The sequence below is a fragment of the Procambarus clarkii genome, chromosome 46, assembly GCF_040958095.1.
Source record: "Procambarus clarkii isolate CNS0578487 chromosome 46, FALCON_Pclarkii_2.0, whole genome shotgun sequence".
Classification (NCBI taxonomy): Eukaryota; Metazoa; Arthropoda; class Malacostraca; order Decapoda; family Cambaridae; genus Procambarus; species Procambarus clarkii.
This window is the reverse complement of record NC_091195.1, coordinates 15,581,680-15,609,213: the sequence shown is the minus strand read 5'-3', so window position 1 is coordinate 15,609,213 and position 27,534 is coordinate 15,581,680. Positions and strand designations below refer to the sequence as shown.

At 44.8% G+C, this 27,534-nt stretch overlaps 1 protein-coding gene across 1 annotated transcript in view; it reads right to left on the bottom strand.

Annotated features, from left to right (window-relative positions):
• Positions 1 to 27,534, bottom strand: part of fry (Protein furry) — a 542,054-nt gene that overhangs the window by 203,299 nt on the left and 311,221 nt on the right. Inside the window, 1 exon segment of the mRNA XM_069301552.1 lies at positions 119 to 253. Coding sequence (XP_069157653.1) covers positions 119 to 253 — 135 coding nt within the window.

Genomic DNA, 27,534 nt, shown 5'->3' with positions numbered 1-27,534 from the left:
GTCAAAGCGTTATATGACAAAGAGTGCTGGGAAGACGGGACACCACGAGCGTAGCTCTCATCCTGTAACTACACTTAGGTAATTAGAGTGAAGGAAGCAACAAAGGTGCGGTACTTACATACGGCAGGAGTTCAGCGGCGGCCATCCCGGTGATGATGAAGAGATACCTGATGATAACCTTGAGGTTGTTGGGCCAACACGTACACAACGCCGCCCACAGCTCCTCCACCTCCTTGGGGTGGTCCTCGCCCAGCTGTAGCAGGATAAGGCAACTATTAGGGCAAGGGGTCGGGATAAGACACTTGGGACGGCTGGAAGGAATGGTAGCCAACCGCTTTTGGACGGTCGGGGATTGAACGCCGACCTGCATGAAGCGAGACCGTCGCTCTACCGTCCAACCGTTTATAAACTATGCAGTTCAGGTGGTTGCTGTACTATAGAACCTCGTAGGGGCCTCGTAGCCTGGTGGATAGCGCACAGGACTCGTAATTCTGTGGCGCGGGTTCGATTCCCGCACGAGGCAGAAACAAATGAGCAAAGTTTCTTTCACCCTGAATGCCCCTGTTACCTAGCAGTAAATAGGTACCTGGGAGTTAGTCAGCTGTCACGGGCTGCTTCCTGGGGGTGGAGGCCTGGTCGAGGACCGGGCCGCGGGGACACTAAAGCCCCGAAATCATCTCAAGATAGACTCAAGATAGAATACATAACCATTCCCTTGAGCCCACATAACCATTCCCTTGAGCCCATATAACCATTCCCTTGAGCCCACATAATCATTCCCTTGAGCCCACATAATCATTCCCTTGAGCCCACATAACCATTCCTTTTAGCCCACATAACCATTCCCTTGAGCCCACATAACCATTCCTTTTAGCCCACATAACCATTCCCTTGAGCCCACATAACCATTCCTTTTAGCCCACATAGCCATTCCCTTGAGCCCACATAATCATTCCCTTGAGCCCACATAGCCATTCCTTTGACCCCCCCCCACACACACACATACACATCACACACACACACACACACACACACACACACACACACACACACACACACCACAAACACACACACACACACACACACACACACACACACACACACACACACACACACACACACACACCACATACACACACACCCACACACACACACACACACACACACACACACACACACACACACACACACACACACACACACCACAAACACACCACAAACACACACACCACAAACACACACACACACCACAAACACACACACACACACACACACCACAAACACACACACACACCACAAACACACACACCACAAACACACACACACACACACACACCTAGGCGGGATCCAAGAGTCAATGCTAGATCCTGCAAGCACATATAGGTGAGTACACACACACAAACACACACACCACAAACACACACACACACACACACACACACACACACACATCACAAACACACACACACACACACACACACAAACACACACACCACAAACACACACACCACAAACACACACACCACAAACACACACACCACAAACACACACACCACAAACACACACACACACACACACACACAAACACACACACCACAAACACACACACCACAAACACACACACACACACACAAACACACACACCACAAACACACACACCACAAACACACACACCACAAACACACACACACACACACACACACGAGACGAAGTTAATGGCAGGAATTAGAAACCTTCCTAGTGGAGATTAAAAGCTCTTAACTTACATTCTTACAAAGATTAAGAATCAGGGGTAACTTGAGATTATATAAATGGATATAATGGTATAACACACATGATATAAATCACGTTTCAAATATATCAACACAAACTACAACTCGAAATAATGGATATGCATTAGACACATTTATATATAGGAAAGACCTGGGTAAATACTGGTCTGGAAATGTGGCAATTTATTTATACTTATGAGAGAATGTTTGCATGTTTCCCCAAGGTCGGAGGCCCGACGCTCGGGGGTAGCCTCACCCAAAATTACAGGGGGAATGGTCTGGAGTACGGGGCGGACATAGGCTGGTTGGGGGGGGTTAGGCCTATAAATAGAAGGCCGTAAGAAGTACTAGCAATTATAAACACCTCTGGATCACTTAATGAAGTGTGAAATATGTCGTGTGATTACCGTAGAGTTGTTACTGAAAACAATGTATAAAGGAAGAGAAGAGAGGAAAAGCACAGCTACTGAGACCCCCACATACATGTTTCATTGCTTCTTGGGGCCCTGACGGCTGAGTGGACAGCGCTCGGGATTCGTAATCCTAAGATTCCGGGTTCGACCCCCGGCGGAGACGGAAACAAATGGACAGAGTTTCTTTCACCCCTGATGTACCTATTCACCTAGCAGTAAATAGGTACCTGGGAGTAAGACAGCTGCTACGGGCTGCTTCCTGGGGATGTGTAACCAAAAGGAGGCCTGGTCGAGGACCGGGCCGCGGGGACGCTAAGCCCCGAAATCACCTCAAGATAACCTCATGAAGATATATTGGGTCCGAGGCAGAGGGACGAGGGGGGGGAGAGAGAGGGGGGAGAGAGGGTGGAGGGGGAGGGGGGAGAGAGGGTGGAAGGGGGAGGGGGGAGAGGGGGAGGGGGGAGAGGGGGAGGGGGGAGAGGGGGGAAAGGAGAGAGGGGGAGGGGAGAGAGGGGAGAGAGGGAGGAGGGGAGAGAGGGGAGAGGGGAGAGAGGGGAGAGGGGAGAGAGGGGGGAGGGGGGGAGGGGGGAGAGGGGGGAGGGGGGCGGTGGGGGGAGAGGGGGGAGGGGTGAGAGGGGGGAGGGGTGAGAGGGGGGAGGGGAGAGAGGGGGGAGGGGAGAGAGGGGGAAGGGGTGAGAGGGGAAGGGGTGAGAGGGGGAGGGGTGAGAGGGGGGAGGGGTGAGAGGGGGGAGGGGAGAGAGGGGGAGGGGGGGGAGAGGAGAGAGTGAAACATGGACTGAAACATTTCCACAGTAGAGATGATGATGTTAAACATTCGCTACCAGGAACTAGAAGTTCCAAGTAGCACGGGCTACGGTGAGCCCGTACCCGCACAGTAGAGTACCTCTCAGCGAGCGGCCATATGCCACTTACTGCACGTATAAACGTGTGGGTCAACGGGCGCGATAATGACGGAGCCTCCGGTCAGATGGTGACAGGTATTGATCACACACTCCGTGACGCCATCCCGCCTCTCCCAGCGCCAACACAACTGGAGCAGCCATACCTGCCTAACCGTCTCTGACCAATTCGTAACTACGACCGTCTACCCTCAAGAGGGTTGCTGTAGAGGGGCCTCACATAGCCAGCTCTAGCCGTCTAACTTGTGGGACCGTCACACTAGAGGCGGGCATACAGTTATCTCATTATCCAGCAGCTTCAAAACTGTCGCGCGCGCAGTCCTCAACTTGTTACTTTAATACATTACTTTTCTTATTATAAATCAGGTTAGAGACGCCTCAAGAGACAGATGATGTGCGCCAAGTAATCGTGTGATATCCCAGTCATCCCAAGTAATCGTGTGATATCCTCGTCATCCCAAGTAATGGTGTGTTATCCCAGTCATCCCAAGTAATGGTGTGTTATCCCAGTCATCCCGAGTAATGGTGTGATATCCCAGTCATCAATATCGTGTGATATCGCAATATACCCATTGTTTCGTGTTCTGTCTTCTCCCACTGATTTGTATCCTATTACCTCACCCAAAAAACGAATATAAGCACAATCTGAGTACAATCTTGTCTTTGAGAATGTAATAAGTGTTCCTGCGAAACGCTTCTAGGCGTCAGACCATGAATAACAGTGTGAAAATTAACTTGAGAGAGAGTTCCATTTTTCACCTACCCTCGACAGTGAAGAAAAACATAAGAAATATTAAGATTCGTGTTAGAATCATTAATCTTACCCTTTAGGTCATATTCAACAACATATGTTTACAAGATACTTATATATTAACCCCAACAACCCTCCTAACCCACCGGTGCCAAGGCATAGAAAACGTCAACATTATGATGCTTTCATTTGTGCTAGCAGGTCGTGTTTTTAACGGAGTGATCGATTGGGTAAAATAATGGGAGGGATTAGGAGTGTTGCTGGTGATTGATGGGGAGCTTCAAACCCGGGCCTGCAATAATGCCTTTTGGTGCCATTCATCACAGCACATATCACTTCTTGCAGCCAGGGTGTGTGTGTGTGTGTACTCACCTAATTGTACTCACCTAATTGTGCTTGCGGGGGTTGAGCTCTGGCTCTTTGGTCCCGCCTCTCAACCGTCAATCAACTGGTGTACAGATTCCTGAGCCTATTGGGCTCTATCATATCTACATTTGAAACTGTGTATGGAGTCAGCCTCCACCACATCACTTCCTAATGCATTCCATTTACTAACTACTCTGACACTGAAAAAGTTCTTTCTAACGTCTCTGTGGCTCATTTGGGTACTCAGCTTCCACCTGTGTCCCCTTGTTCGCGTCCCACCAGTGTTGAATAGTTCATCCTTGTTTACCCGGTCGATTCCCCTGAGGATTTTGTAGGTTGTGATCATGTCCCCCCTTACTCTTCTGTCTTCCAGTGTCGTGAGGTGCATTTCCCGCAGCCTTTCCTCATAACTCATGCCTCTTAGTTCTGGGATTAGTCTAGTAGCATACCTTTGGACTTTTTCCAGCTTCGTCTTGTGCTTGACAAGGTACGGGCTCCATGCTGGGGCCGCATACTCCAGGATTGGTCTTACATATGTGGTGTACAAGATTCTGAATGATTCCTTACACAGGTTCCTGAACGCCGTTCTGATGTTAGCCAGCCTCGCATATGCCGCAGACGTTATTCTCTTTATGTGGGTGTGTGTGTGTGTGTGTGTGTGTGTGTGTGTGTGTGTGTGTGTGTGTGTGTGTGTGTGTGTGTGTGTGTGTGTGTGTGTGTGTTTACTAGTTGTGTTTTTGCGGGGGTTGAGCTTTGCTCTTTCGGCCCGCCTCTCAACTGTCAATCAACTGTTTACTAACTACTAACTACTTTTTTTTTTTTTTTTTTTTTTTTTTTTTTTTCCCCCACACCACCCACACACACACACACCCCAGGAAGCAGCCCGTGACAGCTGACTAACTCCCAGGTACCTATTTACTGCTAGGTAACAGGGGCACTTAGGGTGAAAGAAACTTTGCCCATTTGTTTCTGCCTCGTGCGGGAATCGAACCCGCGCCACAGAATTACGAGTCCTGCGCGCTATCCACCAGGCTACGAGGCCCCGTATGTGTGTGTGGATGTGTGTGTGTGTGTGTGGATGTGGATGTGTGTGTGTGTGTGTGTGTGGATGTGTGTGTGTGTGTGTGTGTGGATGTGTGTGTGGGGGGGGGGGTGGGGCGGTGGGGGGGTGCGTGTGTGTGGGAGAGGGGTGTGTGTGTGTGTACTCACCTAGTTGCAAACCGTTAAACACCGTCAATCAACTGGTGTACAGGTTCCTGAGCCTATTGGGCTCTATCATATCTACATATGAAACTGTGTATGGAGTCAGCCTCCACCACATTACTGCCTAGTGCGTTCCATTTACTAACTACTCTGACACTGAAAAAGTTCTTTCTAACGTTTCTGTGGCTCATGTGGGTACTCAGTGTTATGATCTCAGTCTGCAGGAGAAACGAGTCTCCCTCCTTGAGAGTTATTCAGCAAGCCTGACCTGATTAGAAGGTCTAGCAAATATTGAGGTAATAACCCATATGAAAAATGGTATGGGGGATTCAATGAACAATTTAAGAGTATGGGCAGTGAAGAAGGAAACAGATAAATGACTGGCTAGGAGATGTGGACATTTTGCTGGAGGCGTGAGGCTCGCTTCCGGAGGGGCTTTGACCTCACTTGAGTGCCAGACATCGCAGGGAGAAAGCCGCGCTCCGTTGAGCTCCCGTCAGAAGGGAACCCCTAGTGATATATCTCGAAGAGAAGAGAAGTGTGTAGACGTGCCAGCTGTGGAACTGAGCTGGGAACGTTGTGGTCTCAAGTCCTGGTCGAAGAAGAGAGTATCAAGCCGGCCAGAGACATTATTGTGGGCCGTGGCAGCGCCATGACCAAGCCTCGTCAGAGGAAGGGGCGCCCTCGACCAGTTAATCTGTGGTAAGCACGATATACGCCAGTTCATAGTGATTGCTTGTAGTTGGTCGTGTGCCCAGCGACAGTAGCGATGTTTATTTATAAGTTAGACATGTTTTAATAAGGCAGAAAGCCTGAAATAGGAGAGTGAAGAGGGAGGAACACGGAGCGACGTCCGTCCCCTCTGAGCTCTGACAGACGACTGAGGGAGCCCGGCTCCTGACGGACGAGTGAGGACCGCCGCCGGGCGAGGTGGAGTATGGACCCGCCCAAAACGGGGGAGTCCACTCTCACTGTATGTAGAGGACAGATAGAGGTTGGAGACAAACATATTGTGTGATTATTTTTGTTTATGTGTTAAAGGGGAAACAATTTTATTGGAGTGTCGATGGGTTGCAGGTTTGTCTTTGGGGAAGAAGTTGCTGAGAACTTCGAAGCCAGCCTAGATGAGGTAATTGATGAGACTCCAAGGTAGTGAAGCAGAGGACCTCGAGCTGTGAGGAGAAGCAGTGAAGAGGAGTGTCACGTGCCTCTGTAGAGGTGGTGTAGCAGCCAAGAGAGCTGTGGAGGAACCTAGCAGAAGGGTGAAGCACCGTAGTTGCACAAGGAAACTTCATGATAGCAGCCTGGAGGAGCTGCAGAGGATCCTGGTAGTGAAGCCCGGAAGAACCTGAAGATATCAGGGTAGTGAACTTCCAGAGGTGGAAGGGGAAGTTCTGGTGGATTACTAGTAGGGAGTTGGTAGTGTTTGGTTGTCATTAGCGTGCAAGACGCAGTGAGAGGTGAGTGACTGCGCATTCTCACATCAAGGAGTGTTTTGTACTGAAGTTTAGAGTTACAGTCGTAGGCTGGATTACCTACAGATGTATGCGTTCCAGGACTGACAGTGATCGATTGATCATTGTTGTGTATCAATGAACATTTATACTGATATATGTTATTGCATTCAAATGCTGATTTTCTATATATATATTATCTTGCTGATGGTGCAACACTGTATGTAGACTTGATCAACTTGAGGTGGTTGATAGTATCAGGTGGTGAACCAGGAGATAGGATACCACTTGATAAGCTGATGATAGAGTTCTGATGGTGTTGGAGTGCAACCTGATTGTAATATTATAGAGTATAGGATTCATTACTATTATATGTGTGTATGTATTGTGTATGTGCTTCGTCCAGTAAATGTATCCCAATTTGCTGGTGTTTGCCCTTGTCCTAGTGAGGCTTCCCAGGAGGTAGTAAAGAAGGAGAGAGAGAAAGAACCAAGAACCACTGCTGTGGACAGGGTAGAAGGTAATATTAGTAAGTCAAAAGCAAGGGGATTGAGGAGATCATATCACCTAAGGAGAGAGTGGGGAGTCACAGCGGCTCGAGTGGGTGTGTGCACGTGACAACGAGGTTGAGTGTTGGAGCCGCATCCCCTAAACGTGTGACGTCGAGCCCCTCTCCAAGAGCCAGAAGCGCCAAGGGTGATCTCCTGAGAAAGTATAAGCACTCTACCGAGGTGTGGGTTGGGTTGTCCGTAGAGAAGGATCAACGACGACAACACCACCAACCCACAGTCTATAATATCAGTTTCCACCTGTGTCCCCTTGTTCGCGTCCCACCAGTGTTGAATAGTTTATCCTTGTTTACCCGGTCGATTCCTCTGAGGATTTTGTAGGTTGTGATCATGTCTCCCCTTACTCTTCTGTCTTCCAGTGTCGTAAGGTGCATTTCCCGCAGCCTTTCCACGTAACTCATGCCTCTTAGTTCTGGGACTAGTCTAGTGGCATACCTTTGGACTTTTTCCAGCTTCGTCTTGTGCTTGACAAGGTACGGGCTCCATGCTGGGGCCGCATACTCCAGGATTGGTCTTACATATGTGGTGTACAAGATTCTAAATGATTCCTTACACAGGTTCCTGAAAACTGTTCTGATGTTAGCCAGCCTCGCATATGCCGCAGACGTTATTCTTTTTATGTGGGCTTCAGGAGACAGGTTTGGTGTGATATCAACTCCTAGATCTTTCTCTCTGCTCGTTTCATTAAGTACTTCATCTCCTATTCTGTATCCTCTGTCTGGCCTCCTGTTTCCACTGCCTAGTTTCATTACTTTGCATTTACTCGGGTTGAACTTCAACAGTCATTTGTTGGACCATTCACTCAGTCTGTCTAGGTCATCTTGTAGCCTCCTACTATCGTCCTCAGTTTCAATCCTCATAATTTTTGCATCATCGGCAAACATTGAGAGAAACGATTCTATACCCTCTGGGAGATCATTTACATATGTATAGGTCCAAGGACTGACCCCTGCGGGACTCCACTCGTAACGTCTCGCCAATCTGAGACCTCACCCCTCACACTGACTCGTTGTCTCCTGTTACTTAGGTACTCCTGTATCCAGCGGAGTACCTTCCCTTTCACTCCAGCCTGCATCTCCAGGTTTTTCACTAGCCTCTTGTGTGGCACTGTGTCAAAGGCTTTCTGACAATCCAAAAATATGCAGTCTGCCCACCCTTCTCTTTCTTGCCTGGTCGTAGAATTCAAGTAACCCTGTGAGGCAGGACCTGCCATCCCTGAATCCATGATGATGCTGTGTTACAAAGTTCTTTCGCTCCAGGTGCTCCACTAGCTTTCTTCGCACAATCTTCTCCATCAGCTTGCATGGTATGCAGGTTAGGGACACTGGCCTGTAATTCAGTGCCTCCTGTCTATCCTCCGTCTTGTATATCGGGGCTACATTAGCCGTTTTCCAAATTCCTGGCAGTTCCCCTGTTGCCAGTGATTTGTTATACACTATGGAGAGTGGTAAGCACAGTGCTTCTGCTCCTTCCTTTAGTATCCAAGGGGAGATTCCATCTGGGCCTATAGCCTTTGTCACATCCAACTCTAGCAAGAGCTTCCTTACATCCCCACTCGTAATTCGAAACTCTTCTAGTGGTTCGTGGATAACTATTCCCTCTCTTATTTCTGGAACTTTCCCTTGCTGTAATGTGGAGACCTCCTGGAATTTCTTATTCAGTTCCTCGCACACTTCCTTGTTGTTTGTAGTGAATCTGTCTGCCCCTGCTCCTATGTGTGTGTGTGTATGTGTGTGTGTGTGTGTGTGTGTGTGTAATTACCTAAGTGTAGTTACAAGATGAGAGCTACGCTCGTGGTGTCCCGTCTTCCCAGCACTTTTTGTCATATAACGCTTTGAAACTACTGACGGTCTTGGCCTCCACCACCTTCTCCCCTAACTTGTTCCAACCGTCTACCACTCTGTTTGCGAAAGTGAATTTCCATACATTTCTCCGGCAGCTTTGTTTAGTTACTTAAAATCAATAACCTCTTGGTCTTGAAGTTCCGGGTCCCGGGAATTCTTCCCTATCAATTTTATCGATTCCTGTTACAATTTTGTATGTAGTGATCATATCACCTCTTTTTCTTCTATCTTCTAGTTTTGACATATTCAATGCCTCTAACCTCTCCTCGGAGCTCTTGTTCCTTGTCTTCCTTGGAGCTCCTTCAGTTCTGGGAGCCCTTTAGTAGCATGTCTTTGCACCTTTTCCAGTTTGTTGATGTGCTTCTTAAGATATGGGCACCACACAACCGCTGCATATTCTAGCTTTGGCCTAACAAAAGTCGTGAACAATTTCTTTAGTATTTCGCCATCCATGTATTGTATTTAAAAGCAATTCTGAAGTTAGAAAGCGTGGCATAGGCTCCTCTCACAATGTTCTTTATGTGGTCCTCAGGTGATAGTTTTCTATCTAGAACCACCCCTAGATCTCTCTTATATCAGAATTCTTTAAAGATTTCTCACATAATATATAGGTTGTGTGGGGTCTATGTTCTTCTATTCCACATTCCATAACATGGCATTTATTAACATTAAATTCCATTTGCCAAGTGATGCTCCATATACTTATTGTCCAGGTCTTCTTGAAGGGCATGACAATCATCGAAGTGATTGTTACTTATCTTCATGGCAATCATCGATGTTACTTATCTTCCCTATTATCTTAGCATCATCAGCAAACATGTTCATGTAATTCTGTATACCATCTGGTACCTGCTTGATACTTGCTTGATGGGGTTCTGAGAGAAGTTCTACTCCCCAAGCCCGGCCCGAGGCCAGGCTTGACTTGTGAGAGCTTGATCCAACAGGCTGTTGCTTGGTGCGGCACGCAGTAGATCGTTTATGTAGACAATGAACATCACTGGTGCAAGAAATGAACCCTGTGGTACTCCACTTGTGACATTTCTCCAGTCTAATACATTGCCTCTGATTACTGCCCTCATTTTTCTATCAGAATTATATTTCATCCATGATAGAAGCTTACCTGTCACCCCTCCAATATTTTCCAGTTTCCAGAACAACCTCTTATGTGGAACTCTGTCGAAAGCCTTTTTTAGGTCCAGATAGATGCAGTCAACCCAACCATCTCTTTCCTGTAATATCTCTGTGGCTCGATCATAGAAACTGAGTAAATTCGATACACAGGATCTTCCAGATCGAAAACCATACTATCTGATATTATATCATTTCTCTCCAGGTGTTCTACCCACTTAGTTTTAATTATTATCTTTTACTCAATGTGCTCTATGATGTTCTCTGGAATTCTTATTGTGTCTGGTGTCCCTGAGGATTTCACTTCGGAACTTTTCGTTTAATGTTTCACACATTTCCTTTTCATTTTCCGTGAATCTATTTCCCATTTTCAACCTCTGAATATCATCCTTCACCTGCAATTTGTTGTTTATGAATTTATAGAATAGACCTGGTTCTGTTTTACATTTGTCTGCAATCCCTTTTTCAAAAATGTCTTTCTGCCTCTCTCCTCACTGCCGTGTAGTTGTTTCTCGCATCTCTGTATCGCTGGTATGTTTGGGGGTTCGGCCTCTTCCTGTATTGATTCCATTCTTGTGTCTTTTGGTCTCTGGCCCTCTCGCAATTTGTTGAATCCTGTTTCCTGGTTCTGCATCTCTGCTTTGGTATAAATTTGGTTGTGATTTTATTATATATTTAACAAAACTTGAGATATATCACATTTACTTCCTTGCCTAACAGCAAGTCTTTCCAGTAAAATTCCTGAAAGAAATTTCTAAGTTCCCCATAATGTCTTCTCCTGATATCCATTTTTCAACTGCTTCAACTTCCTCATTTTCTTGCAGATTATAACACATTGCATAATTTATTCCCAAAAAGACATGCTCACTTTTTGTCCAAAGGAGCAAGGTACTGAACGTTAAATATATCTTCCTCTTTCCGTCCAAGCACTTGGGCTGGACGGTAGAGCGACGGTCTCGCTTTATGCAAGTCGGCGTTCAATCCCCGACCGTCCACGAGTGTTTGGGCACCATTCCTTCCCTCGTCCCATCCCAAATCCTTATCCTGACCCCTTCCCAGTGCTATATAGTCTTAATGGCTTGGGTGCATTCCTTTGATAATTCCCTCGTCCTCTTCCCTGGTGAACATCCAATCCAGCATGGATGGAACATCCTGGTGGATGGAGAGCTAGGCTAGGAGAGGGGTTCCTAGCTAGGCTAGGGCTAGGAGATGGGTTCCTAGTTAGGCTAGGGCTAGGAGAGGGTTCCTAGTTAGGCTAGGGCTAGGAGAGGGGTTCCTAGCTAGGCTAGGGCTAGGAGAAGGGTTCTTAGCTAGGCTAGGGCTAGGAGATGGGTTCCTAGTTAGGCTAGGGCTAGGAGAGGGTTCCTAGTTAGGCTAGGGCTAGGAGAGGGGTTCCTAGCTAGGCTAGGGCTAGGAGAAGGGTCCCTAGCTAGGCTAGGGCTAGGAGAGGGGTTCCTAGCTAGGCTAGGAGAGGGGTTCCTAGCTAGGCTAGGGCTAGGAGATGGGTTCCTAGTTAGGCTAGGGCTAGGAGAGGGTTCTTAGCTAGGCTAGGGCTAGGAGAAGGGTTCCTAGCTAGGCTAGGGCTAGGAGAGGGGTTCCTAGCTAGGCTAGGGCTAGGAGAGGGGTTCCTAGCTAGGCTAGGGCTAGGAGAGGGGTTCCTAGCTAGGCTAGGGCTAGGAGAGGGGTTCCTAGCTAGGCTAGGGCTAGGAGAGGGGTTCCTAGCTAGGCTAGGGCTAGGAGAGGGGTTCCTAGCTAGGCTAGGGCTAGGAGAGGGTTCCTAGCTAGGCTAGGGCTAGGAGAGGGTGCTAGGCTTCCTCTCCTAGCACTGGGAGCTGTTCTAGCAACTGTAAACACACCCTGGAATGTGCCGTTTAACTCCTCACAAATGTGTGTAATTGTCAGTGTGTTCTCTCCTCTTGTACTATCAGTGTGTTCTCTCCTCTTGTACTATCTGTGTGTTCTCTCCTCTTGTACTATCAGTGTGTTCTCTCCTCTTGTACTATCAGTGTGTTCTCTCCTCTTGTACTATCTGTGTGTTCTCTCCTCTTGTACTATCTGTGTGTTCTCTCCTCTTGTACTATCTGTGTGTTCTCTCCTCTTGTACTATCTGTGTGTTCTCTCCTCTTGTACTATCTGTGTGTTCTCTCCTCTTGTACTATCTGTGTGTTCTCTCCTCTTGTACTATCAGTGTGTTCTCTCCTCTTGTACTATCAGTGTGTTCTCTCCTCTTGTACTATCAGTGTGTTCTCTCCTCTTGTACTATCAGTGTGTTCTCTCCTCTTGTACTATCAGTGTGTTCTCTCCTCTTGTACTATCAGTGTGTTCTCTCCTCTTGTACTATCAGTGTGTTCTCTCCTCTTGTACTATCAGTGTGTTCTCTCCTCTTGTACTATCAGTGTGTTCTCTCCTCTTGTACTATCTGTGTGTTCTCTCCTCTTGTACTATCTGTGTGTTCTCTCCTCTTGTACTATCAGTGTGTTCTCTCCTCTTGTACTATCAGTGTGTTCTCTCCTCTTGTACTATCTGTGTGTTCTCTCCTCTTGTACTATCTGTGTGTTCTCTCCTCTTGTACTATCAGTGTGTTCTCTCCTCTTGTACTATCAGTGTGTTCTCTCCTCTTGTACTATCAGTGTGTTCTCTCCTCTTGTACTATCAGTGTGTTCTCTCCTCTTGTACTATCTGTGTGTTCTCTCCTCTTGTACTATCAGTGTGTTCTCTCCTCTTGTACTATCAGTGTGTTCTCTCCTCTTGTACTATCTGTGTGTTCTCTCCTCTTGTACTATCTGTGTGTTCTCTCCTCTTGTACTATCTGTGTGTTCTCTCCTCTTGTACTATCTGTGTGTTCTCTCCTCTTGTACTATCTGTGTGTTCTCTCCTCTTGTACTATCTGTGTGTTCTCTCCTCTTGTACTATCTGTGTGTTCTCTCCTCTTGTACTATCTGTGTGTTCTCTCCTCTTGTACTATCTGTGTGTTCTCTCCTCTTGTACTATCTGTGTGTTCTCTCCTCTTGTACTATCAGTGTGTTCTCTCCTCTTGTACTATCTGTGTGTTCTCTCCTCTTGTACTATCTGTGTGTTCTCTCCTCTTGTACTATCTGTGTGTTCTCTCCTCTTGTACTATCTGTGTGTTCTCTCCTCTTGTACTATCAGTGTGTTCTCTCCTCTTGTACTATCTGTGTGTTCTCTCCTCTTGTACTATCAGTGTGTTCTCTCCTCTTGTACTATCTGTGTGTTCTCTCCTCTTGTACTATCTGTGTGTTCTCTCCTCTTGTACTATCTGTGTGTTCTCTCCTCTTGTACTATCTGTGTGTTCTCTCCTCTTGTACTATCTGTGTGTTCTCTCCTCTTGTACTATCAGTGTGTTCTCTCCTCTTGTACTATCAGTGTGTTCTCTCCTCTTGTACTATCAGTGTGTTCTCTCCTCTTGTACTATCAGTGTGTTCTCTCCTCTTGTACTATCAGTGTGTTCTCTCCTCTTGTACTATCAGTGTGTTCTCTCCTCTTGTACTATCAGTGTGTTCTCTCCTCTTGTACTATCTGTGTGTTCTCTCCTCTTGTACTATCTGTGTGTTCTCTCCTCTTGTACTATCTGTGTGTTCTCTCCTCTTGTACTATCAGTGTGTTCTCTCCTCTTGTACTATCAGTGTGTTCTCTCCTCTTGTACTATCTGTGTGTTCTCTCCTCTTGTACTATCAGTGTGTTCTCTCCTCTTGTACTATCAGTGTGTTCTCTCCTCTTGTACTATCAGTGTGTTCTCTCCTCTTGTACTATCAGTGTGTTCTCTCCTCTTGTACTATCAGTGTGTTCTCTCCTCTTGTACTATCAGTGTGTTCTCTCCTCTTGTACTATCAGTGTGTTCTCTCCTCTTGTACTATCAGTGTGTTCTCTCCTCTTGTACTATCAGTGTGTTCTCTCCTCTTGTACTATCTGTGTGTTCTCTCCTCTTGTACTATCTGTGTGTTCTCTCCTCTTGTACTATCAGTGTGTTCTCTCCTCTTGTACTATCAGTGTGTTCTCTCCTCTTGTACTATCAGTGTGTTCTCTCCTCTTGTACTATCTGTGTGTTCTCTCCTCTTGTACTATCAGTGTGTTCTCTCCTCTTGTACTATCAGTGTGTTCTCTCCTCTTGTACTATCAGTGTGTTCTCTCCTCTTGTACTATCTGTGTGTTCTCTCCTCTTGTACTATCAGTGTGTTCTCTCCTCTTGTACTATCAGTGTGTTCTCTCCTCTTGTACTATCAGTGTGTTCTCTCCTCTTGTACTATCAGTGTGTTCTCTCCTCTTGTACTATCAGTGTGTTCTCTCCTCTTGTACTATCTAGTCACTTGGTCATTTATCCTCATTTTCCTTCTTATGTGACTCTAGTTACTTCTGCTTTTCTTTATTTGGATACAGCCATTTTTTTGTTTACTTTTCAGACACTATTGTATTTGTGTATTAGTTGTTTACACTATTGTATTTGTGTATTAGTTGTTTGCCCTGATGTATCTTTATCAGTTTTGTTATCCTCTCTCGTTGTGTCCAGTCTATTCTGGTTTTTGTTTTAGATTCTTGGCACTGTCTGTTGAACTAATCTCTAGAGAGGGGTGAGAGGGAGGACCTGCTGCATGGGTAACAGCTTCTCCATATCGACCTACCCTGGCCTTACGCCCTGGAGAGGCTACTCCAGCCTCGACAACTACAGAGCAACTCTACAGTCTGCCAAGACTGCAGGATGCTTACTACAACTAATCTTTCTCCAGCTCTGGATTAAGTCCAAGTTGGACTTACAAGATGTCGTGGACCGTCTTGCCCCTAAACTCTACCTTCCATGGCACAGTTCCCAGGGACACCCCTGATGTCCCTGTTACCTAGTAGTAAATAGGTACCTGGGACTTAGTCAGCTGTCACGGGCTGCTTCCTGGGGGTGGAGGCTTGGTCGAGGACCGGGCCGCGGGGACACTAAAGCCCCAAAATCATCTCAAGATAACCTCAAGATAAGAAGATGACTTTATCCTGACGTAGGTCCCTGGCTGTAGTGTACTGTCCTGCCCCTGACGCCCCTGATGTAAGTCCCTTGTGTTCCACTCACACAGTCATAGGGTGTGAAGATATGCTGAAAGAACTAGACCTGATGTCGCTATGGGAAAGTAGGCAGAGGAGCCATGATAGAGACTTACAAAATACTTGTGATGATTGGCACCTTGGACCACAAAAATTATTCACACGATGGCACGCTTGGAAGCTCATGAACCACGAGCCATAGTGATAATAGAAAGTTGACTTTTAACATAATAGTTGGGACAATAGAATCAAGTACATAAGCAGGCTGTAGAACCCAACTCCATTCACAATTTCAAAAGCAGACAGTACAGAAGTCATTACATTATATATCCAACGACTAGGAAGGCGGGGTCCATAAGCTAGAACTCAACCCTGCAAGCAGAAATAGGTGAGCACCAAGTCACTCACACACACACATAAGACACTTAGATGATTGTCATGCCCTTCAAGAAGACCTGGACAAAATAAGTATATGGAGCACCACTTGGCAAATGGAATTTAATGTTAATAAATGCCATGTTATGGAATGTGGAATAGGAGAACATAGACCCCACACAACCTATATAATATGTGAGAAATCTTTAAAGAATTCTGGTGTAAGAGAGAGATCTAGGGGTGGTTCTAGATAGAAAACTATCACCTGAGGACCACATAAAGAACATTGTGCGAGGAGCCTATGATACACTTTCTAACTTCAGAATTGCTTTTAAATACAATACATGGATGGCGAAGTACTTAAGAAATTGCTCACGACTTTTGTTAGGCCAAAGCTAGAATATGCAGCTGTTGTGTGGTGCCCATATCTTAAGAAGCACATCAACAAACTGGAAAAGATACAAAGACATGCTACTAAGTGGCTCCCAGAACTGAAGGGCAAGAGCTACGAGGAGAGGTTAGAGGCATTAAATATGCCAAAACCCAGAAGATAGAAGAAAAAGAGGTGATATGATCACTACATACAAAATAGTAACAGGAATCGATAAAATTGATAGGGAAGATTTCCTGAGACCTGGAACTTCAAGAACAAGCGGCCAGATTCACGTAGCAGTTACGCAAGTACTTACGAGCGTGTACATCTTTTCTCAATCTTTGTCGGCTTTGGTTACATTTATTAAACAGTTTACAAGCACGAAAACTTGTCAATCAACTGTTGTTATTGTTATAAACAGCCTCCTGGTGCTTCGGAACTCATTAACTGTTTAATAATTGTCAACAAAGCCGCCAAAGAATGAGAAAAGATGTACAGGTTCGTAACTGCTTCGTGAATTTGGCCCAAGAGGTCATAGATTTCAACTAAAAAAAAAAGCCGAAGAAAGATAAGAAAAAAAATCACTTTTGTAAACAGAGTGGTAGACGGTTGGACCAAGTAGGTGGTGGAGGCCAAGACCGTCAGTAATTTAAGAGTGTTATATGACAAAGAGTGCTGGGAAGACGGGACACCACGAGGGTACCTCTCATCCTGTAACTACACTTAGGTAATTACAGAGACCACTGTAATTACGCGGACACCAGCCCATTTAAATTAAAACGAGGAAGGACAAGGGGACATGGGTGGACCTAAACATGGTGTGAACTAAACATGGTGTGAACTAAACATGGGGTGAACTAAACATGGTGTGAACTAAACATGGGTGGACCTAAACATGGTGTGAACTAAACATGGGGTGAACTAAACATGGGTGGACCTAAACATGGCGTGGACTAAACATGGGGTGAACTAAACATGGGTGTGGACTAAACATGGGTGGACCTAAACATGGTGTGAACTAAACATGGTGTGAACTAAACATGGGTGGACCTAAACATGGTGTGAACTAAACATGGTGTGAACTAAACATGGGTGGACCTAAACATGGTGTGAACTAAACATGGGGTGAACTAAACATGGTGTGAACTAAACATGGGTGGACCTAAACATGGTGTGAACTAAACATGGTGTGAACTAAACATGGGTGGACCTAAACATGGTGTGAACTAAACATGGGGTGAACTAAACATGGGTGTGAACTAAACATGGGTGTGAACTAAACATGGTGTGAACTAAACATAGGTGGATCTAAACATGGTGTGAACTAAACATGGGGTGAACTAAACATGGGTGTGAACTAAACATGGTGTGAACTAAACATGGTGTGAACTAAACATGGGTGGACCTAAACATGGTGTGAACTAAACATGGGGTGAACTAAACATGGGTGTGAACTAAACATGGGGTGAACTAAACATGGGTGTGAACTAAACATGGGTGGACCTAAACATGGTGTGAACTAAACATGGTGTGAACTAAACATGGGTGGACCTAAACATGGGTGGACCTAAACATGGTGTGAACTAAACATGGGGTGAACTAAACATGGTGTGAACTAAACATGGGTGGACCTAAACATGGGTGGACCTAAACATGGGTGGACCTAAACATGGGTGGACCTAAACATGGGTGGACCTAAACATGGTGTGAACTAAACATGGGGTGAACTAAACATGGTGTGAACTAAACATGGGTGGACCTAAACATGGTGTGAACTAAACATGGGTGGACCTAAACATGGTGTGAACTAAACATGGGTGGACCTAAACATGGTGTGAACTAAACATGGGTGGACCTAAACATGGTGTGAACTAAACATGGGTGAACTAAACATGGTGTGAACTAAACATGGGTGTGAACTAAACATCGGTGTGAACTAAACATGGGTGTGAACTAAACATCGGTGTGAACTAAACATGGGTGTGAACTAAACATGGTGTGAACTAAACATCGTGTGAACTAAACATCGTGTGAACTAAACATGGTGTGAACTAAACATGGGGTGAACTAAACATGGTGTGAACTAAACATGGTGTGAACTAAACATGGGTGGACCTAAACATGGGTGTGAACTAAACATGGTGTGAACTAAACATGGTGTGAACTAAACATGGTGTGAACTAAACATGGGGGTGAACTAAACATGGTGTGAACTAAACATGGGTGAACTAAACATGGTGTGAACTAAACATGGTGTGAACTAAACATGGTGTGAACTAAACATGGGGGTGAACTAAACATGGGTGTGAACTAAACATGGGTGAACTAAACATGGGTGTGAACTAAACATGGTGTGAACTAAACATGGGTGTGAACTAAACATGGTGTGAACTAAACATGGTGTGAACTAAACATGGGGGTGAACTAAACATGGGTGTGAACTAAACATGGGTGAACTAAACATGGGTGTGAACTAAACATGGTGTGAACTAAACATGGGTGTGAACTAAACATGGTGTAAACTAAACATGGTGTGAACTAAACATGGTGTGAACTAAACATGGTGTGAACTAAACATGGGGTGAACTAAACATGGTGTGAACTAAACATGGTGTGAACTAAACATGGGTGAACTAAACATGGGGTGAACTAAACATGGTGTGAACTAAACATGGTGTGAACTAAACATGGGTGAACTAAACATGGGTGTGAACTAAACATGGTGTGAACTAAACATGGTGTGAACTAAACATGGGGTGAACTAAACATGGGGTGAACTAAACATGGGGGTGAACTAAACATGGGGGTGAACTAAACATGGGTGTGAACTAAAGATGGTGTGAACTAAACATGGTGTGAACTAAACATGGTGTGAACTAAACATGGGTGAACTAAACATGGGTGGACCTAAACATGGTGTGAACTAAACATGGTGTGAACTAAACATGGTGTGAACTAAACATGGGTGAACTAAACATGGGTGGACCTAAACATGGTGTGAACTAAACATGGTGTGAACTAAACATGGGTGTGAACTAAACATGGGTGTGAACTAAACGTGGTGTGAACTAAACATGGGTGTGAACTAAACATGGGTGTGAACTAAACATGGGGTGAACTAAACATGGTGTGAACTAAACATGGGGGTGAACTAAACATGGTGTGAACTAAACATGGGGGTGAACTAAACATGGGGGTGAACTAAACATGGTGTGAACTAAACATGGTGTGAACTAAACATGGGGGTGAACTAAACATGGGGGTGAACTAAACATGGTGTGAACTAAACATGGGGGTGAACTAAACATGGTGTGAACTAAACATGGTGTGAACTAAACATGGTGTGAACTAAACATGGGGGTGAACTAAACATGGTGTGAACTAAACATGGGTGTGAACTAAACATGGTGTGAACTAAACATGGGGGTGAACTAAACATGGGTGTGAACAAAACATGGGTGTGAACTAAACATGGTGTGAACTAAACATGGGGGTGAACTAAACATGGTGTGAACTAAACATGGTGTGAACTAAACATGGTGTGAACTAAACATGGGGGTGAACTAAACATGGTGTGAACTAAACATGGGTGTGAACTAAACATGGGTGAACTAAACATGGTGTGAACTAAACATGGTGTGAACTAAACATGGTGTGAACTAAACATGGTGTGAACTAAACATGGGGGTGAACTAAACATGGGTGGGAACTAAACATGGGTGTGAACTAAACATGGGTGAACTAAACATGGGTGTGAACTAAACATGGTGTGAACTACACATGGTGTGAACTAAACATGGTGTGAACTAAACATGGTGTGAACTAAACATGGGGTGAACTAAACATGGTGTGAACTAAACATGGTGTGAACTAAACATGGGTGAACTAAACATGGGTGTGAACTAAACATGGTGTGAACTAAACATGGTGTGAACTAAACATGGGGTGAACTAAACATGGGGTGAACTAAACATGGGGGTGAACTAAACATGGGGGTGAACTAAACATGGGTGTGAACTAAAGATGGTGTGAACTAAACATGGTGTGAACTAAACATGGTGTGAACTAAACATGGGTGAACTAAACATGGGTGGACCTAAACATGGTGTGAACTAAACATAAGAACATAAGAACATAAGAACAAAGGTAACTGCAGAAGGCCTATTGGCCCATACGAGGCAGCTCCTATTCTATAACCACCCAATCCCACTCATATACTTGTCCAACCCGTGCTTGAAACAATCGAGGGACCCCACCTCCACCACGTTACGCGGCAATTGGTTCCACAAATCAACAACCCTGTTACTGAACCAGTATTTACCCAAGTCTTTCCTAAATCTAAACTTATCCAATTTATATCCATTGTTTCGTGTTCTGTCCTGTGTTGATACTTTTAATACCCTATTAATATCCCCCCGGTTATGTCCATTCATCCACTTGTAAACCTCTATCATGTCACCCCTAACTCTTCGCCTTTCCAGTGAATGCAACTTAAGCTTTGTTAATCTTTCTTCATATGAAAGATTTCTAATTTGGGGAATTAACTTAGTCATCCTACGCTGGACACGTTCAAGTGAATTTATATCCATTCTATAATATGGCGACCAAAACTGAACTGCATAATCTAAATGGGGCCTAACTAGAGCAAGATATAGCTTGAGAACCACACCAGGTGTCTTGTTACTAACGCTGCGATTAATAAATCCAAGTGTCCGATTTGCCTTATTACGAACATTTATGCATTGATCCTTTTGTTTTAAATTCTTACTAATCATAACTCCCAGATCCCTTTCGCAATCCGACTTCGCAATCACAACACCATCTAGCTCGTATCTTGTAACTCTATCATCATTACCTAACCTCAGAACTTTACATTTATCAGCATTAAACTGCATCTGCCAATCCTTTGACCATTTCAAAACCCTATCTAGATCAACTTGAAGTGATAGTGAGTCCTCCTCCGAATTAATTTCCCTACCGATTTTCGTATCATCGGCAAATTTGCAAATGTTGCTACTCAAACCTGAATCTAAATCATTTATATATATTATAAACAACAGAGGTCCCAGGACAGAGCCTTGAGGCACTCCACTTACAACATTTTCCCACTCTGACTTGATTCCATTTATACTAACTCTGTTTCCTTTGGTATAGCCATGCCCTAATCCAGCTTAATATAGCACCCCCAATACCATGAGACTCTATTTTTTTAATCAGTCTTTCATGTGGCACTGTATCAAAAGCTTTGCTAAAGTCAAGGTACACAACATCGCAATCCTTACCACTATCAACTGCCTCAACAATGCTAGAATAAAAAGATAACAAATTTGTTAAACATGAACGGCCATTTATAAAACCATGTTGCGACTCAATTATTAATTTATGTTTTTCATAAAGATTATGAAAGACTATATACAAAGATTAATCAAGCGTAGCAGGCGCTGTTTGTTGAGCAGTGTCTTCTATGATGACATCTTGACGTTCTGGTCTTGTTCTTACTCTTACTTACTTCTTACAGGTCAAACGCCTCGTCAGCTTGGTCGACGTCATACTAACATGGTGTGAACTAAACATGGTGTGAACTAAACATGGGTGAACTAAACATGGGTGAACTAAACATGGGTGGACCTAAACATGGTGTGAACTAAACATGGTGTGAACTAAACATGGGTGTGAACTAAACATGGGTGTGAACTAAACATGGGTGAACTAAACATGGTGTGAACTAAACATGGGTGTGAACTAAACGTGGTGTGAACTAAACATGGTGTGAACTAAACATGGGTGTGAACTAAACATGGGTGTGAACTAAACATGGGGGAACTAAACATGGTGTGAACTAAACATGGGGTGAACTAAACATGGTGTGAACTAAACATGGGTGAACTAAACATGGGTGAACTAAACATGGGTGTGAACTAAACATGGTGTGAACTAAACATGGGGTGAACTAAACATGGTGTGAACTAAACATGGTGTGAACTAAACATGGTGTGAACTAAACATGGTGTGAACTAAACATGGGGGTGAACTAAACATGGTGTGAACTAAACATGGGTGTGAACTAAACATGGTGTGAACTAAACATGGGGGTGAACTAAACATGGGTGTGAACTAAACATGGTGTGAACTAAACATGGTGTGAACTAAACATGGGGGTGAACTAAACATGGTGTGAACTAAACATGGGTGTGAACTAAACATGGGGGTGAACTAAACATGGGGTGAACTAAACATGGTGTGAACTAAACATGGGGGTGAACTAAACATGGGGGTGAACTAAACATGGGGGTGAACTAAACATGGGGGTGAACTAAACATGGGTGTGAACTAAACATGGGTGAACTAAACATGGGTGAACTAAACATGGGGTGAACTAAACATGGGGTGAACTAGACATGGTGTGAACTAAACATGGTGTGAACTAAACATGGGGGTGAACTAAACATGGGGGTGAACTAAACATGGGGGGAACTAAACATGGGGTGAACTAAACATGGGGGTGAACTAGACATGGTGTGAACTAAACATGGGGGTGAACTAAACATGGGGGGAACTAAACATGGGGTGAACTAAACATGGTGTGAACTAAACATGGGGTGAACTAAACATGGTGTGAACTAAACATGGGGGTGAACTAAACATGGGGTGAACTAAACATGGGTGTGAACTAAACATGGGGGTGAACTAAACATGGGGGTGAACTAAACATGGGGGTGAACTAATCATGGGGGTGAACTAAACATGGGGGTGAACTAAACATGGGGGTGAACTAAACATGGGGGGTGAGCTAATCATGGGGGTGAACTAAACATGGGGGTGAACTAAACATGGGGGTGAACTAAACATGGGGGTGAACTAAACATGGGGGTGAAGTAAACATGGGGGTGAAGTAAACATGGGGGTGAAGTAAACATGGGGGTGAACTAGACATGGGGGTGAACTAAACATGGGGGTGAACTAGACATGGAGTGAACTAAACATGGGGTGAACTAAACATGGGGGTGAACTAGACATGGAGTGAACTAAACATGGGGGGGAACTAGACATGGAGTGAACTAAACATGGGGTGAACTAAACATGGGGGTGAACTAGACATGGAGTGAACTAAACATGGGGGGAACTAAACATGGGGGTGAACTAGACATGGAGTGAACTAAACATGGGGTGAACTAAACATGGGGGTGAACTAGACATGGAGTGAACTAAACATGGGGGGGAACTAAACATGGGGGTGAACTAGACATGGAGTGAACTAGACATGGGGGGAACTAAACATGGGGGAACTAAACATGGGGGTGAACTAAACATGGGGTGAACTAAACATGGGGGTGAACTAGACATGGAGTGAACTAGACATGGGGGGAACTAAACATGGGGGAACTAAACATGGGGGTGAACTAAACATGGGGTGAACTAAACATGGGGGTGAACTAGACATGGAGTGAACTAAACATGGGGGAACTAAACATGGGGGGAACTAAACATGGGGGTGAACTAGACATGGAGTGAACTAAACATGGGGGGAACTAAACATGGGGGTGAACTAGACATGGAGTGAACTAAACATGGGGTGAACTAAACATGGGGTGAACTAGACATGGAGTGAACTAAACATGGGGGGGGGAACTAAACATGGGGGTGAACTAGACATGGAGTGAACTAGACATGGGGGGAACTAAACATGGGGGAACTAAACATGGGGGTGAACTAAACATGGGGTGAACTAAACATGGGGGTGAACTAGACATGGAGTGAACTAGACATGGGGGGAACTAAACATGGGGGAACTAAACATGGGGGTGAACTAAACATGGGGTGAACTAAACATGGGGGTGAACTAGACATGGCGTGAACTAAACATGGGGGGAACTAAACATGGGGGTGAACTAGACATGGAGTGAACTAAACATGGGGTGAACTAAACATGGGGGTGAACTAGACATGGAGTGAACTAAACATGGGGGGGACTAAACATGGGGGTGAACTAGACATGGAGTGAACTAGACATGGGGGTGAACTAGACATGGGGGGAACTAATCATAGGGGTGAACTAAACATGGGGGTGAACTAAACATGGGGGTGAACTAAACATGGGGGAACTAAACATGGGGGGAACTAAACATGGGGGTGAACTAAACATGGGGGGAACTAATCATAGGGGTGAACTAAACATGGGGGTGAACTAAACATGGGGGTGAACTAAACATGGGGGGAACTAAACATGGGGGGAACTAAACATGGGGGGAACTAAACATGGGGGGAACTAAACATGGGGGTGAACTAAACATAAGAACAAAGGTAACTGCAGAAGGCCTATTGGCCCATACGAGGCAGCTCCTATTCTATAACCACCCAATCCCACTCATATACTTGTCCAACCCGCACTTGAAACAATCGAGGGACCCCACCTCCACCACGTTACGCGGCAATTGGTTCCACAAATCTACAACCCTGTTACTGAACCAGTATTTATCCAAGTCTTTCCTAAATCTAAACTTATCCAATTTATACCCATTGTTTCGTGTTCTGTCCTGTGTTGATACTTTTAATACCCTATTAATATCCCCCTTGTTATGTCCATTCACCCACTTGTAAACCTCTATCATGTCGCCCCTAACTCTTCGCCTTTCCAGTGAATGCAACTTAAGCTTTGTTAATCTTTCTTCATATGAAAGATTTCTAATTTGGGGAATTAACTTAGTCATCCTACGCTGGACACGTTCAAGTGAATTTATATCCATTCTATAATATGGCGACCAAAACTGAACTGCATAATCTAAATGGGGCCTAACTAGAGCAAGATATAGCTTGAGAACCACACCAGGTGTCTTGTTACTAACGCTGCGATTAATAAATCCAAGTGTCCGATTTGCCTTATTACGAACATTTATGCATTGATCCTTTTGTTTTAAATTCTTACTAATCATAACTCCCAGATCCCTTTCGCAATCCGACTTCGCAATCACAACACCATCTAGCTCGTATCTTGTAACTCTATCATCATTACCTAACCTCAGAACTTTACATTTATCAGCATTAAACTGCATTTGCCAATCCTTTGACCATTTCAAAACCCTATCTAGATCAACTTGAAGTGATAGTGAGTCCTCCTCCGAATTAATTTCCCTACCGATTTTCGTATCATCGGCAAATTTGCAAATGTTGCTACTCAAACCTGAATCTAAATCATGTATATATATTCAGAGGTCCCAGGACAGAGCCCTGAGGTACTCCACTAACAACATTTTCCCACTCTGACTTGATTCCATTTATACTAACTCTCTGTTTCCTTTGGTATAGCCATGCCCTAATCCAACTTAATATAGCACCCCCAATACCATGAGACTCTATCTTTTTAATCAGTCTTTCATGTGGCACTGTATCAAAAGCTTTGCTAAAGTCAAGGTATACAACATCGCAATCCTTACCACTATCAACTGCCTCAACAATGCTAGAATAAAAAGATACCAAATTTGTTAAACATGAACGGCCATTTATAAAACCATGTTGCGACTCAATTATTAATTTATGTTTTTCAAGCTGAAGACGAATTTTATTTGCAATTATTGATTCAAGTAACTTTCCCACAATAGACGTTAGGCTAATTGGCCGATAGTTTGACGCAAGTGATCTATCTCCTTTCTTAAAAACTGGTACAATGGGGGTGAACTAGACATGGAGTGAACTAAACATGGGGGTGAACTAAACATGGGGGGGGAACTAAACATGGGGGTGAACTAAACATGGGGGGAACTAAACATGGGGGTGGACTAAACATGGGGGTGAACTAGACATGGAGTGAACTAGACATGGAGTGAACTAAACATGGGGTGAACTAAACATGGGGGTGAACTAAACATGGGGGTGAACTAAACATGGGGGTGAACTAGACATGGAGTGAACTAAACATGGGGTGAACTAAACATGGGGGTGAACTAAACATGGGGGTGAACTAGACATGGAGTGAACTAAACATGGGGTGAACTAAACATGGTGTGAACTAAACATGGGGGTGAACTAAACATGGGGGTGAACTAGACATGGAGTGAACTAAACATGGGGGTGAACTAGACATGGAGTGAACTAAACATGGGGGTGAACTAAACATGGTGTGAACCAAACATGGGGGTGAACTAAACATGGGGTGAACTAAACATGGGGGTGAACTAAACATGGTGTGAACTAAACATGGGGGTGAACTAAACATGGGGTGAACTAGACATGGGGTGAACTAGACATGGAGTGAACTAAACATGGGGTGAACTAAACATGGGGTGAACTAAACATGGGGTGAACTAGACATGGAGTGAACTAAACATGGGGTGAACTAAACATGGGGGTGAACTAGACATGGAGTGAACTAAACATGGGGTGAACTAAACATGGGGTGAACTAAACATGGGGGGAACTAAACATGGGGGTGAACTAGACATGGGGTGAACTAGACATGGGGTGAACTAAACATGGGGTGAACTAAACATGGGGTGAACTAAACATGGGGTGAACTAAACATGGGGTGAACTAAACATGGGGTAAACTAAACATGGGGGGAACTAAACATGGGGGGGAACTAAACATGGGGTGAACTAAACATGGGGGGAACTAAACATGGGGGAACTAAACATGGGGGGAACTAAACATGGGGGTGAACTAAACATGGGGGGAACTAAACATGGGGTGAACTAAACATGGGGGGAACTAAACATGGGGGGAACTAAACATGGGGTGAACTAAACATGGGGTGAACTAAACATGGGGTGAACTAAACATGAGGGTGAACTAAACATGGGGTGAACTAAACATGGGGTGAACTAAACATGGGGTGAACTAAACATGGGGTGAACTAAACATGGGGTGAACTAAACATGGGGGTGAACTAGACATGAGGTGAACTAAACATGGGGGGAACTAAACATGGGGGGGAACTAAACATAGGGGTGAACTAGACATGGGGGGGAACTAAACATGGGGGGGAACTAGACATGGGGGGGAACTAAACATAGGGGTGAACTAAACATGGGGGGAACTAAACATGGGGGGAACTAAACATGGGGGGGAACTAAACATAGGGGTGAACTAGACATGGGGGGGAACTAAACATGGGGGGGAACTAGACATGGGGGGAACTAAACATGGGGGGAACTAAACATGGGGGGAACTAAACATGGGGGGAACTAAACATGGGGGGAACTAAACATGGGGGTGAACTAAACATGGGGGGAACTAAACATGGGGTGAACTAAACATGGGGGGAACTAAACATGGGGGGAACTAAACATGGGGTGAACTAAACATGGGGGGAACTAAACATGGGGGGGAA